Genomic DNA, 24262 nt, shown 5'->3' with positions numbered 1-24262 from the left:
ATCACCGTGAAAGACATGGTGCGAAAATGAGCCAAGAATGTAGATACGGATGCAGTGCTGATTAACGGCTGTCATGTTTACTGGGTTCAAGGCAATATATGCGCGTAGAAAGCAACAACACATACAATACCACAATGCCCTAAACACAGCAAAAATGGGGCGAAACCATCATCAAAAAATGCCACCAGTCAATCTGAAAGATACGAAATTTCTTTTTCATTCAGCACAAATGAAAGCGTGTTCAATGAAACACGCATTCTTAGTAGATACCATAAGCAGTAAACACGGGAGATTATCAAGGCTCTTGGAATTCTCAAAAAAAGTTTTCTTATGCGTCGGCTCGCCTTCACTTTTGGAGGATGATGTTACCGGGGTAAAAATGCTTACAAAATCGCCAACTAGTTGTACAAGGGGTCTACTGTTAAAGGGAACGCTTAAGTGCAGAGCATGTATGAGTTTTCCTCTCTTGCAAGAGTACAGTCGGCTAGATTTACAGCAGTTAATTTGTGGTTAGTGCCTCTGACTACTTTTGGCACACCTGTGCAGTTGCATTGCTCCGCAGCCACCTGCACCTTTTGCACCAGCCGAGTGAGAGATGCACATTTGAGCGTTCCCATTAACAGCAGACTGCACTGTACAGTCGAGCACCTCCTCAACAAATGCCTCTACTACAAAATGACCAGCATAACAGAGGAATTGTGGGAAGACGTGTGGTTTATGATCTCACACATTCTTTATTACTCGTCGGTCAAACACAGACGAAATCACTGAACGCAGCTGGTCCGATCGTTTCTTGTTCAAGAACTGACTCCAGCGTGCGGCACGCGGAGCTGCTTGCTTAGGCGCTACACTTCATTATCGTCGATTAAATCACTATAGAATAATTCTGTCCCAGTTCTATTGTAAGCTGTATGGTATCCGATCTTTACAACGAAGTGACCTGTATAATGAATAACTTTGAAGGTCCCAGGCACTTTTTTATAAAGGTGTTTGACTGTATTTAGAGACTTCAAAGAAGTACCTAATGGGCACTGATTGAAAACCCTGCGAGACCCGTTTGGAACTTCATGTGCACACATTCTGTTTCCGTGTCGTCCAATGCCTTCCGTACTGTGCACGTGTCCACTGGCACTGAAGCACTTGCATTTTTGTGAAGTCGTTTGTCAGTATGAATAATTCTGTTCATGCACTGACCTTGAGTCAGTTTCCTTTGAAGCAAGGAAATGCTCCCAGTATTTAAGCCTTTTCTCTTTCGGCTTCACGAGTGCCGTTTTGGACCAAACCATCCCCGAGTGAGGATTGCACTGGTGCACATAATGCACATTGCGACGAGTCATGCAGTGTGCTCGTGGCACAATATGTACCTGAATTTGACGTGTTTTGCTAATTTACAGTATTACAAAAAGATATGCAGATCTTCACCACAGCATAGCACTTAGTATTTGAGACAACGGATTAAATTTTATGTTATTGCAAGACTGCAGCTTAAGTTCATGCTGAGAATTTGAGGCATAGATACATGGCAATACCCGACATAACTGCCTTTACAAGAGACACATTAGAGTACTGTGTGAACATCCAGCCGATGACTCGTTTCTATTGAGTCATCGTTTGTGAATTTTTGTATCGTAGCATTCGCTTGCAATGTTTTAATTTTTAAACGTTTAATGACTCAGCTCTTGATAAGAACAGTTTATCTTGCTTTAGCATGATCTGGTGTCCATTATTTTAGCATGGATTGTTAATTTGCAAACTTTTGTGCCTGCATTAATTGCCATCAGTCTAATGAAATCAGCAGTAAACGTATGCTGAAGTGTCACTTGGCAGAGACAGCTTTCAAACTCGGGCAAAAGAAATTGGTAGCCTATGTTTGTGTTTTATAATCTCAAGGTTTGTCTACACTTTGACGTGTTTGGCTTCCTTGGTGCTGGCAGCTAAATTTAAACACAATTAGGGAAGTAAGCCAGCCATACTGCTCACATAAGAAATTCACCACAGGTTGATAATGAGCTGACATGGTATGCGAGCAGTAATGTTTTCGCATGGTCAGCACGTCTCTCCAAGCTCACAGGCTATGCGAGTACCAGTGCAAACGCAGAACGGAGCCTCTCTCATTGCTAACACGACACATCACACATTGGCATGTAACATTCTGTGTGTTGCCAGTCAACATTGTGTAGCCGACCTTGGTTCAACCACTGGCTCCAAGACTACCAAACACGTGCGACTAGACCGCATTTTTGCATATACAACCCACCTTTGCATATAATTTATGCCACAGTCATAGCCCTAGGATAAGAAAGCAAAAGCTACTGCTCTGATACATGTAAGTAACCTATTACAGCGTTTATATTTTTGTAAGCGCAACCTGCTGAACCAAAGCTCTCAAAACAAGCTTACTCTGCTGTTCAGTCTTCATGGCCTTAACTGCTGCTTTCTGCTGAAGCATGCCGCAGCTTCAGAGCAGCATGGAGAAGTTTATATGGATTGTGCATTGATTTGCAAGGGTCCTCATGACAACAGAAATTTTCTTTTCAGGTGCAACTTCATGGCAATGAGAAGCACATTGCCATGAAGCCGCACCTGAAGGCAAAGTGTAGTCTTAATTTACGCCTCCTGTTTTTCTCAAATCGCTCGAGTCTCTTGCGTTGGCTATACATGTCGAAATGCGGTAAACAAGCCTTGAGCCCTAGGTGATCACAAAGAGCACATGTAGAGACTCCTGTTTCTAAATAGCTTTAGAGTTTGGGACTTTTCAAGCACTTGTGCCGAAGAAGAAGGCCTTAGGATAGGACATAGAAGACAACAGGACATGCAGGGAACAGGCACTTTTCCTGCCCTGTCCTTTTGTTTGGATGTCCTGCCCTGTGCTTCCACCCTGGCATTCATTGTCCCTGTCCTGTCATTTCTGTCTTTTTCAAAGGCACTTTTTCTTTTTTAAAGCAAATAACTTTCTGCTTTGGCTCTTTTTTGCCCATTTTCATTGTCTATGGTCAAAGTTTCACCACCTATACAAAAAGAGCCAATGCAAATGACACAAGCTCTCGTGTAGGTGATTTGTAGGGCGCATTCGTCACTGAGCACCGACTATTATAGCTTTGAGATGCAGGTATTATCCACCTATATACTACTGCCGTAGATGTGCTGGTTAGCGGTTTTGCTCTCTATGGAACTAGGCATTGATGCAACAATAACTACCTAGATATCTTCACTGCAACAAAAATATTGAATCAAACGCACCATTCCTTTAATGAAGTGAGTAGCTTTCTAGACTGTCGATGCTGGTGGCACAAACGGTAGGGAAGGAAAAAGGAGACGGACAGAAAAAGCTCTTCCTGTCAAAAAGTGCTCCAACAGAAAGTGCTTTTTCTGTCCGTCTCTTTGTTCTTTTTCAACCTTTTGCGCCACTAATGTCGACAACAATGCTAGCCCAACATAGTATGTTGGTAAGCTTCCTAGAAGCACTCTGCTAGCCACTTACATGGTTGACAATCATAAGCAAAGTTTCCTGCACAGATTTCTTTTTTGTCCTTCCTAAGCTCCAGAAACTGCTCAAATATCTCATTTCTAACTAGCCCAGCATTTTTCATTAGGTACATTGAGAGTTTTCAGCCATCTTGCAGGACAGCAAGGCAGAGGCTTTTGGGGGGCAGGGGCCTTTGCAAATCAAGCAACACGCTCTTTCTCGCTCGGGCGCACGCTGGTGCCTTTTCTCTCTCTCTCTTTCTCTCTCTCTCATCTACCTTGTCCCATGCTGCCCTCTACCTGCCACCTCCGCCACTTCCACTTCTGCTGCTGCCGTGGTGGCGGTGGGAAAAACCGTGCGTGCCTGCATGCATGGGGCGGCGGGCCTGTGCTTCGTGAATGCCCCCTCATCTTGTTGCCTACTGTGCATGCTTGGCTTGCCACCTTTGGCCGCCGCATGCCCGTCTACTTAACCCGCTTGATGTCCCTTGGAAACGTTTGCTTGTAAGTACCATCTGGCCAGTGGCAATGCCTTCCGCCATGTGGCAGAATGTTTGGCAGCAACTGCCATCCGATTTACGGGTCTCTTCCTTTATTTTCTAAATCTACTTTTTTTTTTTAGCCATGTCCACACATTTCTCGGGAAATGAAAGGCTGCAGAATGGATACAGCAAAGCATGATGAAGTATGAGGTTTGTCTTAAAAGCTTGTGCAGTATGCTTTGAAAACAGTTAACTTTGCAAATTTTCCAATGCTTCAACGTGGTGACCTTCAGAACAATACTCATTAGACACCAATGCATTGGTTCCACCTCTTCTTTCATTGCTGGAAGCACTTTTGAAGGCTTTATTCTCTTACATGCCTCAGCAGCAATGTCGACACTCTCAAAATGCTGCCTCTACAGCACGAGTTTGCATTAGGTGAACAAAGAGAAAGTTGCAGGAGGCCAAATCTGGCATGCAGGAAGTGCGCTCCAGTATAGTGATGAAATTGCTTGCAAAAATCTCACCCCCTCTTAATGGAGAGTGCAGGGGTATTGTCGTACTTGTGAAAACAGTACGGAATAATAAAGGACGAAGTAGGAGGCTCGAAGAACACAGTATTGTGTCCGTCTAGTCCTCTGCTTCATTCTTTTTCATTTTGGTTTTGCAAGTATGGGATACCAACATGCATTATGTATGCTTCTTTTAAAGCATTGTTGTGGTGATTGATCCAGCTGCCCCTTCTGTCTCACCAAATTTTACCCAGCCGGGCTCACTTGTACTGATAAAATTCTGCTCATCTAAGCTCACTTGGGCTCATATTCACCGAAATTATACTCAGATGGGCTCATTCAAACTCAGACTCACCAAAATTCTGCTCAGTCAAGCTCTCTTGGAATCACATTCACCAGTATCGGATTCAGGCTGGCCAACTTAGACTAAGGGACTTACACTTACTTGGGCTGTCAATCACATTGAATGCATGCGCCACATCCACACAAGGCAACACTGGTGCTTCCTTTAAGCAGCATGTGTGCGCGGTACAGTGAAAGAAGGTTGAGCCAGTAAACCTGACTGAACCCACTAAACTTGGCATTTGGCATCGATCTCACTTGTTTCTCACGATGCTGCCACCACCATAAATTCGGCCATTCCTCACCTTCGTCACAAAGGTGAAAGCGAAAGCTATACTCGCGTTTCACACAATGCTTCGCGCTTCCCATGAGGCTTCCCATGTTTCCCTTCCAAACTCCTTCCATCGTGCCTCGGAGGCACGAAGAGTGGGCACAGTTTTAGAGGGAAAACGAGAAGGACAGCAAAAGCAGGGTGATGGAAGCATTGTGCCATGTGTCTAGAGTGAGTGGTGGCAATGCTACTGGGGCGTAGATAAAGCTGATATATGTGTGTGAGGGAAAGGGTAAGTGCAGTGACCTTGAGGAGGCAGCAAAGGTCTAAACGTGCTGCCTATAATGCAGCAGCCACACTATTCTGTTTTTTTCTGTTCATACAGTCGGCTGAAACATGGCACACGCCACGGTTGTTATCGATGGCTTTTCCAAAATTGACAGTAGGCCGGGAAAATAATCAGAACTTGCCCAGACTGACAAAATTTATTGTTTGCTTAAGGCTTCTACTGAGCCGGGCTTCACTTGAACCCAGACTCAGCAAAGTTTAACTAAGCCAGACTCACTCACAAACTCATGGGTCTGTCTGGGTGAGTCGACTGATGAGTCAGGTTTCCAACCTCTGGTCTTCACTGAACATCCAAAGCAAAGAGATTGATCATGATTATACTGATCATGATGCAGTTACAATTGATCACATCTGGATATGGCCAAGTGCTGTTCTAAGGCTGAACTAATTATCACAGACAAATTCTGTGCTAAAAAGCGTGCACTGGTCTGTGTGGCAAAACTTTGTAGTTGTGTAATTGGCTGCATGTTTATCTTGTCTTTTGGCACAATTCCGCTGGATATTGACTTGTTTCACTTAAAACTGGGGGAGGGCAAATATTCAAGATTACCAATGTTAATTGAATGGTCTTACTATCCCATTTGTACTCAGTTTGAGAATTCGCTGTTCAAAGTTTTGATATACAGTTGAAGTTCACTATAACAAAACAGGGTACAACTAAACAATGGATAAAATGAAGCAAGCTAAATTTCCATTGAAATCCTCATAGAAATTGATATTGCAGTACATGCAATAATAGAAATAACAGATTAATAAATTTAACGAAGTAATCCTGGGTCCCCTGTTGACTTTGTTATAACGAGGTGTTATTGTATTCTTTCTGTTCGAGTGCTATATGGGACAACCGTTGTTACGGTCAACAGGGCCAGAGAAAGGGGGATGCAAATGGCTTCTGAGTGATTCTGCTGCAGGAGAACTGTGGTCTGTTGTTCCAGATGAACCAGTTCCTTGAGTGAGCACAGAGTGGTACAGCTGTGCGACTTGATCCAAAATGCTACATTTACAAGCTCTGCCTAATCCATAAAAATGCCTCAAATTGCACCCAAGTTGCTCCAAAACAGCAAGTGCGGCCACTAAGGTTTCGTGCTGAAGCCAGCTCCAGAACGATATCCTTGCCGCTAGGGAGTTGCTGCAGGCGTTGAATACCATGCCATTCCAGCTTGCATTGTACTGCATTCATGTGTGATCACATTAGCGCTTCTGTGTTCGTGTTTTGTCGGAGACTTCTGAATCGCATATCTTCAAACTTATCTCGTGAGACGCCAACAAGCAGGCATGATTATTTCTGCCAGCAGGGGTGGTAGACCAAGCGAGCTTTGGCTCGGTCAACTGGCCAGCGGGAGACATCTTGGGCACGTAAAACCTCGGAAGTTTTTCTAGACATCTTGGTCCTTTTAAACGACTTTTCACGTGACACCTGTTAATACTAATGCAAATAATTCAATGTGTTTATTTAATTTTGTGCGCTTGTTTCGCTTATGGTGGTGTAGGTAGACGTAAAATGTAAATGCGAAAGCTTCGAATGGGCTGCGCGTTGCCTGCAAGGAACACCGTGTAGTAGTGCACATGCCGTATTTGAGCCTGACGACACTCGGTTCAAAGTCATTTGAAGCACCCATGTTGCAAGAATGTTACTGCGTTTGCTTTAATTTTGTGCTGTGCTAGTAGCACATTAGTACACCAGTTGAGGCCTTGCCACAAATTTTTTGGCCACACGGAGATCACGGCGTCTATGTCATTTGGTCATAAAAATAAGTTATTTAATATGTAAACAAAAATGGAAACAAGCAAAGTCCATAGACATATTTGTGTCGATTAAGAGTGACACGTGGTGAAGTACTCACACTGAGAATCCTCATTAGGTTGGTAATAAAATACCATGAATGACCATTTTTGCTGTGGGTAGTGATGCATGTGTTGAAGATGCCATTAAGAGGGTTCACTGCAGCATCAAGTGCACCCATTCATTCACAGCGTGAATGCCAAATCACCCTGCATTAGCCACGTCCATGGGCTAATAGCGCGCCTGTAATTTCGCAATCTCATTACTAATGGTGAGAAGTACATTGGTTTGCAGAGCATTTTTTGGTAAATCGTAATTTGAATTATCGGAAGAACACCTGCAGTGTACAAAGTAACCATGTAGCGAAACGCAAATGGAGCTGCAGGTTCACTGTTGTACCAGTATTATGTGGTCTCAGTCGATCACACCGTGTATCAGCTATAGCATACGCCGGAGCTGTGCTGGAGCTGCACCAGAGAGCCCGAGTGTTAGTACGAAAAACAAAACAACAAAAAATACTGCATGCACTATAGCGTTCAGCTAGAATTTTTCAACTTGTGTTTGGACATCAAACGCAATAAATGATGGGAGGGTAATGGGACTTTTGCTTGAACTAACCAGGTTATGCCTTTATGTGTTGCAATATTGAGAGTTTGTCTCCGCCTAAATGTCTGCTGCTGCAACCTGACCCAAAATGCTGTTCGAGTTATCCATTAGTTTGAATTGTGGGAGCTGGAACTTTCGGTAATTCACTGTATGCGGCAGACATTAGAAAGCAGAACACAGCATTCTTTTGTGCCCTTTGAAGCTGGTTCTATGACAACTGTAAGGCTGTTTCTAAATACACTTCGTGTGCTAATTCAAAAAGTTCGACTTCTGAGCTTGTCGTTTACTGAAATTGTGATAGCTTACTTCTTTGAGCTTCCCCGGATTTTGAGTGTTCTGTTTCAAATTTGAAATTTGTGACTCATAAGATGCCCTCCCCTTTCTCTTAGCCTGCTCAAATTTCAAGATATTCTGCTCCAAAACCACAATTTTTATGCTTAAAAATATGCTCCTACACTTGTTCGAGGTCTTCCGCCCCTAGTGAACGCGTAGGGGAGATTTCTTGGCCATTTAAGAATGAGAGAAGTAAATAAAGGAAAATGTTATTTCTTTATCTATATATGCAAAATACACCAACAATAAGCACATTCAATGAAAAGAATAAATATTTTTTTCCAGAAGCTTTTTTAGCAAATTGGGGGGGGGGGTGAAGGGGGGTGAGTGCAACACCAAGCAGAACACTGGAAGCGACCTTCACCCGAAGCCATCTCTGGCTCTGTTTGGAACATGTGCAGGCAGTTCTCGTTGAATGTGAAACATAGGTGTATGTTGCATTTGCTTTACATCATCTAGGTAATGCCCCTGCTGCCTGGGCTCTTGCATTGGTCTGTCTCCTCAGACCATGCTTTCAAAATAATGCGAGTTTCGTGCAAAACTTCTCCTTTCTTGTCCTGTGTGCCCACTCTAACTCAACAAATGACACTTGCTGCCTGTCATTCAGCGTTGGCCAAAGACACTTTGCAAGAATCTTCATACTTGGTACCTAAACTAGGCACAAAAAAAACAAGAACATGTTTTTTCTGGTGTGTTGCCTGTAGCCCACACTCGTACATAAATTAAGCTCAATGGTTTTCAGTTGATAAATAAGCCTGTCTTACCTGAGGCAGCCTTTGAATTTGTTCACGCAATTTAACCAATAATGCGTGATAGAATTGTACTTATTTTACTCAACAAGCACTACACTCTACTAAGAGCGTCAGGTGACTTTCTGCTGGTTTGTCTCATTACTGGCATTGTCATGATGCTACAGATACGATCAGCTTTCCTTTGTGCCTCATTTAGAAGCCTCTCAGCTGACCTGGCATTGAGTTTTTCACAGAATCAGATCTATTGTATGGTGTATATAAGCCTTCTGTTGCCAAACAAGCTCGGCGAAACTTTTATATTTCACTTTGCTTAAAAATTGCAAATATTCAGCATGGAATTCAGTATTTAAAGGCTATTTTTTTACATATTCGTATTCAATTAAAAATTTCGCTATTCGAACACAACTGTTTAGAAACAAATATTCATAAACGAATCTTGTGTGCTATTCAGTTTCTATTTCTTTCTTTCCTTTTTTTTTACATTTCATAAACAATGCTGTAGCCTTTTGTGTAGTAATGCATGTATTGCAAAATTGAAGGCTTTCTCTTGCTGTACTGTAGTAGCTGAAGCCATTTACCAGCATGATATAGACTAACTCAAAAAGTGCATGTGGGGACAGTCTCGTGAGTAACTGCTGCATTGCTGTGCGGTCTGAAATTGTTTTGGTGAAACAGTGAATGTTGTTGCTTAGCAGTGGCTGTGCACTTTGCCTCTTGCTAAATCAGTACCGGCTGTGGACGTGATAGCAAGAAAGCAAAGTGCCCGTGGGGGTTGCATTGTTTTGATAACGCGGCTTGATGACGTCGTTGATAACGTCGTGGCTTGATAACGTTGTGGCTTTGATAACGTTGTTGGCTTGTGTTTGACATGGCCAAAAGCACAGACAACGAGACAACAGATCTTTCCTGCTTGTATATAAGTCTCTTCGATTCGGCTTTACTTTTGGCGTTAGTTTACTTGACGGAAAAACTTGTGCCCTCAGTTTAACAGCGCAGCAAGCACTGCATGCACTGCACTCTATTTGTCATCGTGTAAGGCCACTTCAGCATGAGTTTACGGTTCACCTACACTCGCTTGTTTTGGAAGTGAAGCCATTGTGCAAGATCTCGGCAGCAGACAATATGACGCAGGCGCTAGCCGACTCACGTGGTGAGCAAACGTAAATGTCCCTCACTTTGGTTACAACTGTTACTTTGTAGTTGGCTTAAGAATGTGAGATCCAGTTCAATGCCTGAATGGTTGTCAGGGCATGTTTTTAAAGAGTAACACAGCAAAATGCTTTTGGTCGTGTGGTTTTTTTTCTTTCTCAGAATACTTTTTCTTGCAAAAAGATAACATCCGTGGCTACCATTTTGTTCCCTTGACTCAGCGCTACCACGATGGCGATTATGTATTGTGATAACAAAAATAAATATACTTGCCCTTTTGCAACATGTGCATTTGTAGAAAATAAAAAAAACTATTTTGTGTGCACTGCAGGAGGAAGGATTCTCCCAGCAACCTCCAATTATCCCTGTCTTGCATCAGCTGTCGCCATTCTATATGCCTGCAAATTTTCTGTTCTAATCACACCACCTAATTATTCCGTCATCCTTAAATCTGCCTCCCTTCCCTTGACACTCATTCTTTACCTCTAGTAGGCCACCAGTTATCTTCTTCCTATTGGACTAAACGAATGGATGAAACAGATGAGCAACGAATGACAACTGTATTACTGAACGATGCAGGCTGAGAAATGCACTCTCATTGTAAAGTGTAAGCGAAAACAGAGAAATGGAGTGTTGTAATGAAATTGTTGCGACTTTCCATCCTTGCCAGCATGCATCACCCAGCTGACCAAGGGGCATACTTCTCATTTGTTCATATTCAGAGATACTCTCACTTTTGTGTGGTATTGAGCTCAGTACAGCATCCCACTCAAGTGAAAGGCAACCTAATGATGTTTTCGAGAGCCTGCACATGTAATGTGAAAATAACTCCCTTGGCACATCTGCCATTCCTTTCTGCATTACCTCTGCTTTTGTGTGACGTTGAGCCCAGTACAGCACCCCGCTGAAGTGACAGGCAAGCTGATAGTGATTTCGAGAACTGTGCAATGTAAAAATAACTCTCATGGCAAGTCTGGCATTCCTTTCTGCATTACATCTGCTTTTGTGTGGTGTTGAGCTCAGTGCAGCGCCCCACTGAACTGATGGGCAACCTGATAATGATTTCGAGAACTGTGTAATGAATTCTTTCTGCATTACATCCAGTTTTGCTTTGCTGAGCCATCAGCACATACTGAAAGTGACATTCCTGGAATTCATAGAGAATGCAACTCCAATTTTATTAGCCTTTGGTAGTCTTGCCTCCACATATTATCTCGTTTCGCCTCGGCATACGTTTAGACTCGACGTACGTAGTTAATTGAAAAGAGCATTTGAAACTTGTGTTTCGGAGAACCAGATGCGACATACAGAGTGATACCTTGCAAGCTAGCATGTGGTCAGCTAACGCAATTTTTTGCTTGCTGCAACAGTAGTTCGAGCAATTTGATAATTTATGAAGAGGCAGTGTAAAAATACGACCAAGGTCACACTGATGCACTGTAGTGTTAGATATGTGTTACGGTCTGTGATGAAATTTTGGTAAAGCGAAGAATTGGGCTACTTGGTCATCATAAATTCTGAGCTGCGTTGACTTAAAACAATTACAGGAACTAACACAAATAGACACACCAGACTAGACGAGAAAGCACTCTCTTGTACTGTCTGGTGTGTCTGTTTGTTCTAGTTCCTGTAATTAGTTTCATTCAGTGCAGTTCAAAAAATTGAAATATTTGGTGTCCTTAAGTTTCTCTCTTTTTCCACTCCGTGCCCTTGCTAAAACTGTGTGTGGGATGCCAACAGGCACGGTGGGCTCCCTGGCACTTTCGCACTGCTCGTCGAAATGCCGGCCATCCCCGTCGTCTCCCGATGGCCGCCTTCCATCGCCCTTGCTGTCCCCACTGCGGCCGGAAACCGTGGCCGAACACACGCCAGACCAAACGCCCCAGAAGCCAGACAGCGGCACCACCTCGCCGGGGTCGGACGTCATCCGGCCGGGCCGCCCGACGGCCATCGAAATCACCAAGGAGAAACTTGGTCTGGGGCTCAGCATTGTCGGTGGCTCAGACACACCTCTGGTGAGGAACTTTTCTCCTCTCCAGTCCAGTTCTCTATTCGTACTGCGATGAGGGGAGAAAGAAGCAAGGAAAGGCGGGGAGGTTAACGCAATGCATATAACAACCCGACCTACAGGAAACCAGAAGGGTGCATGGCTATAATTCATACACACATTGTTTAACGCCAGCTTGAAAAAGTTACGCATGAAGGGCTGTCAAAACAGAACCTCAGTGTCACTATAAACAACGGAAGCAGTTTCTCACATGGTTTCAAGGCTACGAATAAGGTTAGCAAAGCAACAAGTTAACCATTGTTACAAGTCACAGCCACGAGGCATCAAGACATATTGTTACCACAGTGGTGTGTGCATGCACGCTTGTGTGTGGCCTGTTCTCAAAGATAATAATGTTGAAATTGACCACAATCTTATGTCCGGCGTTTGCTTTTTCTCTTTGATAGGGTGCAGTCATCATCCATGAAGTATATCCTGATGGTGCTGCTGCGATGGACGGTCGTCTTCGACCGGGCGACCAAATTCTGGAGGTGAGTTGCCGCACTGCATGAGCAAAACTGCAACACTGTAGTGGCAATGAAAAGCCAATTGCTGAGGGACAGTTCTGAAAAGAAAGCCTTTCAGTGTCGTCCAAAGGTTCACTGAGTACTCTCTACATAGAGCAAGAAAGCTCTTATTGTGTTCATGACGGGAATCGAAACAGCTGTGCATAAAGGGATGTACACAGACAGAGAGGCAGAGAAGAGGACAAGACAAATTATGCACTAACAAATGAAGTTTGTTGAAGCAACACAGGATAAATTTACAGCGAGGCAGTGTCACAGAGGTCAGAACACTGCACAAACTCTGCAAAACAGAAAATCAAACAAAATACCCTGAAGAAGAAATAACAAAGTGAAACTCGTGACAGCCGACATGATATCACCCATATTGCGTGTAAAAATTAATTTCTTTATGCACGAGTGCAACCAGCACCTGGCTGATACAAGTGTCATCTTGAGTGGCAACATTCTTCACGCTCTTTTTTCTATACCAGCCCTGGTTACGCACCAAACTGCCCAGCTTCTTGTTGATTCTCGTGTTTTGCACATTCTGCCACCAAACATATTTAGACAGTGGCAGGAACAAAAAAAAAATGAAAATAGAACTGCACAAGACAAAATAGTGGCTAATCAGTCAAAGCTTACTGATGAGTGTGATCGCTTTTATGTTTGATGACCTTTTTATGAAATGGCTGTTGTGACTAACGCTGAAAATTTATTCGAGTACTGGTACGAAACGTGAAAGATCTTACATTTAACTTTTTTTTCTGTGAAATAAGAGTGTTGTCAGTCAGGGCTTCTCCTCTGTAGTTATGCTTCTCTTCTTTCCATTGCTTTTGTTGTCGCACTATGTTCAGTGACTGCCAGCTCTCCCAGCTTTCTCTTCTAGTGACTGTATTTTTTGACATTCTGGTATTCTAAGTATAGATATATATAAACTTGATTTGTTTGGTGGTTTTATGCACTATGTAACCTATTCTTCATTCCATCGGGCAATTCAACAGAGGCAAGTGACTGAGTGAAAATTCAGCTCATAAAATTCTCATGGAAAACTTAAACCACTTCTAAGAATTGCGCAGGCATCTAAAGCTGAGTGCCACCTAAGCCTAACACAACCTAAAGGATATCAATGCAAGACCGCAGAATGTATTAGCAGAGTTCCATGGCATCAGGACAGCTCGTTGATTTCCCCAAATACAGTTGGTTTTACAGTCTGAAGTTGCCCAATTACTACCAAGCCATTCCTTGTCCTGTGTGCTCCCATTTCTCCTTCTTAGCTCTTTAAGTACTCTGGAAAAGCCCACATCTGTAATGTTGCAAATAATGTTAAAGGAGTAGTAAAGAGAAAAACTATTTAAACAGCATGAGCGAATTACCTTCGTGCACTACCAAAAAAGTCACTCTTATCGTGAGAAGAGGCTTGAGAAAGCTAGAAAACACACATAAGACGGGTGGCGATGGGGCCTTGAAGATCCTGCACCTGCTCCCCATGACGTCATGGATTTTGACAGTGCCCATTCGGGCCTAGTTCAAAATTATTCATTGCTAAGGATCTTGAGCTGCATTGTATTCTGAAAAAGCCAGAGACTGAACTTGGCAAGTTTCAAGAACTTATACCGAGTTACAACCACTTAAATGCAAAAAAGAACACTTTGAAATCTGTGACATCACATTAACTAAGTGGTGCTGGAGCGTCAGCGAGACGTTCAAAAATAGAACTTTGACTGTCAATTTCTGTTCTAGATTCAAACACTTGATTAGCATGAAATTAATTAAAATAGGCTTTTGAAAGAATACTTTGTCAGTCCAAACTTATTCACTCTTTCTCTTCAGTGTTAAGAGTTTTGAGTCGCAGTAATCTTGAAGGCATCGTTGAAGCAATGCCCGGAGAAATTCAACAGGAGATAAGTGCATTCCTCACAACATTGCCCTCTAGAAGATGGCTGACTGCACACTCGTTGCACTGTTGAAGCTGGGGATTGCGCATGAGAAGTGGGGTGAGCAAGGGTGGGAGTGGCATAAGCATAGAGTTTCCTACTAAAATTACTGGAGGGAACTCTGGCACTATGATTGTTCAGCTGCCATGGGAATGGTGGGTAGTACGGAGATTTGTCTGACCATGCTTGTGTCTTCAGGCATTCTTGTGGCTTTGTTTACTTACTTAGGGCTGTGCGAATAGTAATTTTTCAGACTGAATCCGATACTAATTGAATAGTGCTGAAATCGAACCGAATCGAATATCAAATAGTTTTTGAATAACGAACAGCTGTTATCACAGTTAATATAAAATGATGTTCACATCCTAGTATTATTAAAGTAAGCAAGTCAAGGTCATTACATAGTACTGTTAAACCTCGATATAATGAACTAGTTAAAATTGGCAATTTGCTTCACTGTATCAAAATTTCTTTGTATTGAAATTTGGCCTTTTATGCAAATGAGTACAGTCGCCGATCGATTTTTCTTACATGGAAAGAGGTCACGGAATTTTTTTAATCATTGGACAATTGAAATAAGCAAATTTGAATAAGAAAATAATTCATGTTGATGAATTTAGGAGTCATCGAGGAATGATATGGTTTCATGCCACTTATGTCGACGATATCTTCACATAAGTGGTACAAATTAAGCGAAGCCAGCCGCGCTTTCTCGTGCACTCCGGCCCAGCAGCTGATAGCGAACGCTTTGTCCGCCTCTCACTCTAACGAGTCAACAAAACTCGAGATTATGCAGCATCCAATACTAAACGCTCTGGAAGACAGCTAACATGACACCACGCCATCTCTCGGCATGCCCACTCTTTGCACACACGGAAGATTACCTCTAAAGCGTCTCTCAGCATGCCCACTCTTTGCACACGCGGAAGATTACCTCTAAAGCGTCTCTCGGCATGCCCACTCTTTGCACACGCGGAAGATTACCTTTAAAGCGTCTCTTGGCATGCCCACTCTTTGCACACGTGGAAGATTACCTCTAAAGCGTCTCTCGGCATGCCCACTCTTTGCACACGCGGAAGATTACCTCTAAAGCGTCTCTCCGCATGCCCACTCTTTGCACACGCGGAAGATTACCTCTAAAGCGTCTCTCGGCATGCCCACTCTTTGCACACGCGGAAGATTACCTCTAAAGCGTCTCTCCGCATGCCCACTCTTTGCACACGCGGAAGATTACCTCTAAAGCGTCTCTCCGCATGCCCACTCTTTGCACACGCGGAAGATTACCTCTAAAGCGTCTCTTGGCATGCCCACTCTTTGCACCCGTGGAAGATTACCTCTAAAGCGTCTCTCGGCATGCCCACTCTTTGCACACGCGGAAGATTACCTCTAAAGCGTCTCTCCGCATGCCCACTCTTTGCACACGTGGAAGATTACCTCTAAAGCGTCTCTCGGCATGCCCACTCTTTGCACACGCGGAAGATTACCTCTAAAGCGTCTCTCCGCATGCCCACTCTTTGCACACGCGGAAGATTACCTCTAAAGCGTCTCTTGGCATGTCCACTCTTTGCACACGTGGAAGATTACCTCTAAAGCGTCTCTCGGCATGCCCACTCTTTGCACACGCGGAAGATTACCTCTAAAGCGTCTCTTGGCATGCCCACTCTTTGCACACGTGGAAGATTACCTTTAAAGCGTCTCTTGGCATGCCCACTCTTTGCACACGTGGAAGATTACCTCTAAAGCGTCTCTCGGCATGCCCACTCTTTGCACACGCGGAAGATTACCTCTAAAGCGTCTCTTAGCATGCCCACTCTTTGCACACGTGGAAGATTACCTCTAAAGCGTCTCTCGGCATGCCCACTCTTTGCACACGCGGAAGATTACCTTTAAAGCGTCTCTTGGCATGCCCACTCTTTGCACACGTGGAAGATTACCTCTAAAGCGTCTCTCGGCATGCCCACTCTTTGCACACGCGGAAGATTACCTCTAAAGCGTCTCTCAGCATGCCCACTCTTTGCACACGCGGAAGATTACCTCTAAAGCGTCTCTTGGCATGCCCACTCTTTGCACACGTGGAAGATTACCTCTAAAGCGTCTCTCGGCATGCCCACTCTTTGCACACGTGGAAGATTACCTCTAAAGCGTCTCTCGGCATGCCCACTCTTTGCACACGTGGAAGATTACCTCTAAAGCGTCTCTCGGCATGCCCACTCTTTGCACACGCGGAAGATTACCTCTAAAGCGTCTCTTGGCATGCCCACTCTTTGCACACGTGGAAGATTACCTCTAAAGCGTCTCTCGGCATGCCCACTCTTTGCACACGCGGAAGATTACCTTTAAAGCGTCTCTTGGCATGCCCACTCTTTGCACACGTGGAAGATTATAACTGCGAGTCGGCCTAGTTGGAACATATTCATATTGATACTTTTTGTGCGCAAACAAACAGGGACGAAGAATAGGGGCAACACAAGGACGAGCGCTTTCTAACAACTGGTTTATTTTTGAAGAACTACTTACTTAAATACCCACAGAACTGCGCGATCCAGTCAAAGATCCAGTCAAAGATCCAGTCAAAGATTACCTCTAAAGCGTCTCTCGGCATGCCCACTCTTTGCACACGTGGAAGATTACCTCTAAAGCGTCTCTCGGCATGCCCACTCTTTGCACACGCGGAAGATTACCTTTAAAGCGTCTCTTGGCATGCCCACTCTTTGCACACGCGGAAGATTACCTCTAAAGCGTCTCTCAGCATGCCCACTCTTTGCACACGCGGAAGATTACCTCTAAAGCGTCTCTCGGCATGCCCACTCTTTGCACACGCGGAAGATTACCTCTAAAGCGTCTCTTGGCATGCCCACTCTTTGCACACGTGGAAGATTACCTCTAAAGCGTCTCTCGGCATGCCCACTCTTTGCACACGCGGAAGATTACCTCTAAAGCGTCTCTCCGCATGCCCACTCTTTGCACACGTGGAAGATTACCTCTAAAGCGTCTCTCGGCATGCCCACTCTTTGCACACGTGGAAGATTACCTCTAAAGCGTCTCTCAGCATGCCCACTCTTTGCACACGCGGAAGATTACCTCTAAAGCGTCTCTTGGCATGCCCACTCTTTGCACACGTGGAAGATTACCTCTAAAGCGTCTCTCGGCATGCCCACTCTTTGCACACGCGGAAGATTACCTTTAAAGCGTCTCTTGGCATGCCCACTCTTTGCACACGTGGAAGATTACCTCTAAAGCGTCTCTCGGCATGCCCACTCTTTGCACACGCGGAAGATTACCTCTAAAGCGTCTCTCAGCATGCCCACTCTTTGCACACGCGGAAGATTACCTCTAAAGCGTCTCTTGGCATGCCCACTCTTTGCACACGTGGAAGATTACCTCTAAAGCGTCTCTCGGCATGCCCACTCTTTGCACACGCGGAAGATTACCTCTAAAGCGTCTCTCGGCATGCCCACTCTTTGCACACGCGGAAGATTACCTATAAAGCGTCTCTTGGCATGCCCACTCTTTGCACACATAGAAGATTACCTCTAAAGCGTCTCTAAAGCATTGCTCACACGGGGAGGCGGCACTCGTGCATGAAGCCACGATCCTTCTTTCTCACCCTCACAAACTTTCACTCGCACCTAAAGCATAAAGTGCACAAGGTGTCATATGATCTTATCACACTTGAACGTTATAGAGAACATGATGCGGGTTCACTTCAGCGGACACCCTTGTGGTGTCGCAGGTGATTTGAGAGGTGCATTTGCAAGCAGCCTCTTGTAATTCAATCATTTGACCATCTGCATCTGCAAAAGTTTCCATTTATTTATTGTCTTGGCATTCCTTTGCTGCAGAAGTGAAATTTCTTTATATTGAAATCTCATATACACTGTGTTATATAGAGGTTCTGATTACATGGTGTTCTATGGACAAGGGGTTATGAAAAGTTAAATACTTTGTTATATTGAGAATTTAGTTATATTGAAGTTCGTTATGTCGAGGTTTAACGTACGTTATGAACTGTTTTTTATTAAAAGCACAAACGCAGCATTAGGAGCAGAAAAGTAGTTTCTTCGCATGCACAGGACCCTTCAGAGAATGCAAAAGATTGCTGTATAGCCTGGATAGTATGGTTACCTAGTGCTTGCTCCACTACTCAAGTTCTCATGCTATATGTCTATACTATGACAACGGGTATGAAAATTTACGTTACTTTTGCTTCAATTTGATGTTTAATTGGGTGTAGTTGACGTTTTGAAATGCCCGAAAAGTATTCAAAAAATTTTTTCATTTACGAATAGTTACTGTTCGATTCAAAGACAGAAACAAACAGGGCACTCTTTTATTCGTTATTGAAAGGCTTCAAATATTCACATACCCCTATTTACTACACTTCATCTCCATTTATTGGCTTAATTGTTGAAGCAATCCTATTTTTCTAAATGCGGAAGGCAATAAGAATCTCTGGACATGCACAATCGCTGCCAATTATGGCATTTATAATGCAACATTTGTTGAACATGGTTCAGTTTGTCACAAAGTTGTCAGAAGCCATGAGAGCAAAGTTTAGGCAAATCCATGTACAAACCACCCTGCTTGCAGCTTTTGTAGACACTAGCACCAAAGTTCCTTCTAGTAAATTTTTCGGCACACTCATGCACTGTTTGCTCTTCTGGAGCAAGGTTGTCGCTGCCTCATGCTGGTCGAGCAAGCGGTGTTGAGAAGCACGTTATCAGGGTTTTGGCTTTTCTCCATTGACCGAACACAGCAATGTACATGCTCTGTTTCCCGTAAATCCTTGCACGTGCGGCTCGCTCATGTGTGCAGGTGAACGGTGAGGATCTGCGAGAGGCATGCCACGAAGCAGCCATTGCCGCTCTGCGGCAAACTTCGTCAGTGGTCCGGATGCTGGTGCTTCGCGAGGAAGAGCCACAGCAAGACATTCTCACTGTTGAGCTGCACAAAAAGGCTGGACGTGGCCTCGGCCTGAGCATTGTGGGCCGGCGCAATGCACCGGGCGTCTTTATCTCCGAGGTATGTCCCCTCTTCTGGTTTACATAGCTGACATGCTCTGCAACTTTTATCCAAGATGACAGCATCAGCTGTAACTGCATAAATAGATGCCTTGCGGTGTTGGGTCTGTGCTGAGGCATTGAGCAGCTGGACAGAGTTGTGTACTACTCTAGGTTTGACCCCCTATCTCGTCTAATCGGGTGAATGTGATGGATGCTGACAGGGTGGAGAACTGAAAAAATTTTAACTTCTTTTCTTTCTTATCAAACAAGCAGTCATTACAATCAGTCTTAAAGCAACTACATGCATGCAATAAGACAGGCCTATCTTTTTTGGAAGCAATCACATCATTTGATCAAAATTTTGTAATGTCGCAAGTACTTCTTGCACAAGAGTGGAAACACACAACATTGGTTGCCCTCAAAATGCAATAGCGAGTAGAAAGACAAACCACATGTGGCATTATGATGGTCCTTCCCTGTTCATGTGTATCTCACTGCAGTGCTGTTTTTCTTATTTTCTTCCTCACTATCTTAGAGAAGTAAGTTTGTTTGTCTTTGCTTTTTACCAGTGCGATATATTCAACAGCTCTGTAGCCGGGTTGATTTGTAGAGGTGCTATTTAGCCCTTTTGTTGTTATTTTTTTTTTGGAGTTGACACACCTCCAGTGTCAGTCTTTTCCTTTTTTCCTCTGTTATTATAAAGGAAGAACAATGGTTTAATTTTGGCAATGTGAAAGCCCAAAATGACACGCATACTGGCAAATGCTCCCTTGGTATGGTCCTCACTTTCTTAGCGTAGCTTGACAAAAAAGGAAACTAATTGGTTCATGAGAGGAACGAGCGTCGGCCATGAAATGATACAAATTAATTTACGTAAAACAGCTTCACACCTAGGGATGCAGTAGCATCCTCTGCTGAATTCCGGGTGTTTTCCACGCTTACAGTAACTGCTGTTTGCCCAAGAGGGCACCTGTGCGGGTTTGTGGGGATCAAATTAATCGAAACAGCATGCTTTTGAATTCGGACTAAACGAGTTTTCTTTCCAGAGCAATGTATGGTTTCTTGTCGGGAAGTTTCAGTGGGTTCGACTTAGGCGATAAGGCTAACCAACCGAGGTCGAATTAACGGGAGTCGACTGCATAACCTGCTATGCTAATTCAATGCCTGCCTTGTGTGTCCTTTTATGTGGTCTGGTAATGACGGTGATGGCTTGTTAGAATCGGTGGAGCTGACAGTGATGTGTCCATGGTGTCCTGGCAGGTGGTGCGTGGTGGAGTAGCACAGCTGGACGGCCGCCTTTGCCAGGGCGACCAAATCCTGGAGGTGAACGGCCACAGCCTGGCGGGTGCCAGCCAGGAGGAAGCGGCTGCCCTGCTCAAGACCACCATGGGGCGCATCTGTTTGCGCGTGGGGCGCCTGCGCCGCGCACCCTCGCAGCGCGCCACCCAGGTGCCCGTCTCACGCTCCGACTCGTGAGTACTTCACCCTTAGTTCTGCTTCTTACTGACAACTCTGATCGTGAATGTTCTTGCAAGTGTCAGCAGAAACCGATGTTGAAGCGCCAGCTTAACCAATGGAATTGTTGACAAAAGCAACAGCGAGTAGAGCGTACAGCGACTAAATGAGAAAACTGAACTGGTTTGTTGCAAGTACAGTGATACACATTACACCAATGTGAAAATCTGACAGGACTGTGTAGGATACATCCAGTAAATGTGCAGATCCTGCATGTATCCTGTGTGTACCCTTCAGTGCTTGTCCTGTGTGTCTTGTTTTGTTATATCCTTATATTCCGTCGGTATATTTCTGGTGTCTCACATGCTCTTGGGAACAAGCAGCACAGCGTACAGTAGTGTGAACATACAAAAAAGGACATTTATTGCTCCTTTTGTATAAAAAGGCAGCTGGCTGACGTAAGAAGCATACTAGTTCCTTAATAAGACACGCTGAGGAATTAAGCAAGTTTGGCTCACCATACAAGCTTGCCGAACAAATGCCTCTGCCAATTGCCCAAGTCATTTCTGGGTGTAGTCCCACAAACAGAAGTATGCAAGAGCAGTCGTGTTTACCCATGCTAGTGCCACACTCTGAAGATGAACCATAAGCCTTCCACAAGACATTCTTGTGAAGAGCACTGACAAGTGGCTAGTTGGTCCACAAGTGCTGTCTCTTAGTCAAACAGCAGTAAGCAAGTTCCTCTCACTCCTTCAGGCAGTGCGTGCATCAGAATGCACATGTTTCCTTTTGTTGTCAGTTCCCTACTATGGCAGTGGCTCCTGCTGTTGCGTATTTAATGCAGGGAAGCCAAATTTCAAGAGGAACAAGAGTCGTGCAAGGAAGAAAATATCAGGATGCACGAGAGTCCCTTCCATCCCCTCTCAACCTTAAACCACCACATACTCTGGTAACAACATGTTACAGGGGCCAGTAGCTTCTGTGCATGCGCCATAAACTAGAGCTGGTACATGCAGCGATCGCTGCACCAAGGAAGTCTCCACTCACACATGTGCTTACATGAGTGAGTGGACGAAACCGCTTTCGTAGCGCCAGCTTCTGTCACTTGCTTAGTGGTACACTGCAGATCTCACAGACTGCTCAAACGATCCACAGACAGCATTGCATGCAGACTTGACAGCACGTCTCCAGCCCAGGGCTCCGTAATACAAGTAAAGGAGCATCAAGCTTCAGATTTGATGTAGTAGTCAGTACAAGCAAGTGTCACTCGCACCAGCACGGCTTCTCATCAGAAGAGCAACAGAAGCCACTTGTGATTACTGGCTCCATTGACAGTAGCCGAGAGTTAGCTAGCCAGACGTAGACAACTGCTGGGTCGAACTGGCCATAAGCATCTCCATTGCCTGAGGTGACTTGACTGTGTCTCGGGGCGACAGGTAGCAGCGTAGATGATGTGCAGATGACAGCAAGCCAGGGCAACTCTGCTCACACTGAGTGCACTCAAATACTCCACAAACATTTGAGGTAGTTTTTGTATATGTTGAAGCGTCAACTGTAAGTAATCTAACATAAATGTTGATGATTTTCTTCCCAGTGAGCATAGTATAGGCACAAAACATGAGAACCTAGGTAGTGGAGCAAGCTACGTCATTCGAAGAGCCCTGCTTGACCTGTTGTACAGCAATCATTTGCACTGTACGAAGAGCTGTGTGTGTAAAAAAAAAACTGCTTGTTTGTTCCTAACGTTCCATTTATGCTTTTGAAAATAACACTCTATCACATGCAGTGTAATGATAAAAACTTTCACATGTTGTAAATACTGTAGGACGTGAACATTTTTTACATCAGTTGTGAAAAAATGGCTGCTCATTATTCATAAACTATGCGATATTGGATTTGATTCATTTAGCTTCTGGCACTATTCAATTCATATTTGATTAGAACTCAAAGATTGCTATCGACACTCCCCTACACTCAACCAGCAATGGCTGCATCATATTATCCTTTCACAGATTTAAAGAACACTTAATAATGCGTATGATTTGTCACTACAGCAAAATCAACTGAAATATCTCAACAAAAAAAGAAGGACTGGTATTTTCATGTATAAACAGCTGTTCAATCTGATTCATGTAAGTTTATGTCTACATCTGGGCATGGGAGAGGTGCTCATTTTACAGAAGGCTGCATGCTTGGCGAGATCAGTTCCTGGTTCGTGTAGCGGGGCTTCTGTAACACATCCAAAGCCCCAAATAGTGACCATTACCCCTGTGATTTTAAATTACTAACAAAGACGCCGTAATATAGCCAACAATGCAGTCTGAAATCTGTTCTGTCACTTGCAGTTAGCCCTATTGTTAATTGACAAAGGGGACACCTCTTCGCATCATACTTAAAGGGCCTCTCACCAGGTCTCACCAGGTTGAGCTGAGAAGGGCTGTGCATACAATGTGCACTAATGATCGTGTCTGTTAAGTATCACATCGCCACACACTATGCAAAGAGCTGACATTTCAAACCGAACGCCGTTTGCTCTTCTCCTTGAGGGTGCTGCACTCCCAGCCAGAGAGTCAACGCATACCGCACGAGTGCGCCTACGTACATGGCATTAGTGTGACATTGCTCGTGGTGACTCGTGACTTCGTGACTTATTCTAGGCAACATCTATTATTTGTGTAATCCGTTGCTTCAGTGGACAAATCAAAGTTTAGATAAACAATAAAACACACAACCCGAATGTCTGGGTCTTTTGTTTTGCTTCATACAGTAGCAAGAAAGATGTACTTCCGTTTCATCTGCTTGTTCTCATGTTGTGCACTCGTGTGCACAGACTACGAAACTACGTCATTTTCTACCGTGTTCCAGTGCGCAATCATGCTCTGTGATCCGCTTGCGTCTGCCTCAGCATTAGTGTAGCACTGACTTAATTGTACTATGTGGGATTCTCATCCAGGCTCTTGGGACAAAGGAATGACAACACAGTAGGGCAAATAATCACAAGGGCATTTATTGCACCTTTCATAGATCAATGCCTGCTAGCCGAGTTGTAATCCCCAAAACATGCCGATGGGCGCGCGACAAATCTAGGAAGTCTGACTCACTGCGACTGGATAGTGAACGAATATGTTTGCCCCCATGCTGGATCCCAATGCCTGGTCGTTTGCACGTACGGTAACGCGAACGGTGGCACGTTCGAACATGGCCTCACGAGACGGTCTCGCAGACCATGGATCGGCACATGCGCGGAACGTCCGCGCCGCTTGATGACCTTGAA

The 24262-nt window shown here is 44.3% G+C and overlaps 1 protein-coding gene across 4 annotated transcripts in view; it reads left to right on the top strand.

The window, feature by feature from the left end:
• Positions 1-24262, top strand: part of LOC135919837 (multiple PDZ domain protein-like) — a 532904-nt gene that overhangs the window by 495589 nt on the left and 13053 nt on the right. For 3 of the 4 annotated variants that reach the window (XM_065453786.1, XM_065453789.2, XM_065453788.1), the window contains exons 31-34: positions 11784-12058; positions 12498-12581; positions 19346-19552; positions 20794-21005. In XM_065453786.1, coding sequence (XP_065309858.1) covers positions 11784-12058; positions 12498-12581; positions 19346-19552; positions 20794-21005 — 778 coding nt within the window. The remainder of the gene's footprint in view (positions 1-11783; positions 12059-12497; positions 12582-19345; positions 19553-20793; positions 21006-24262) is intronic. The other variant, XM_065453790.2, reaches the window with a different exon arrangement.

Source organism: Dermacentor albipictus, chromosome 9 (assembly GCF_038994185.2).
Source record: "Dermacentor albipictus isolate Rhodes 1998 colony chromosome 9, USDA_Dalb.pri_finalv2, whole genome shotgun sequence".
In the NCBI taxonomy this organism is placed as follows: Eukaryota; Metazoa; Arthropoda; class Arachnida; order Ixodida; family Ixodidae; genus Dermacentor; species Dermacentor albipictus.
The sequence above is the reverse complement of the archived record's forward strand: the minus strand, read 5'-3'. Positions and strand labels throughout refer to the sequence as shown.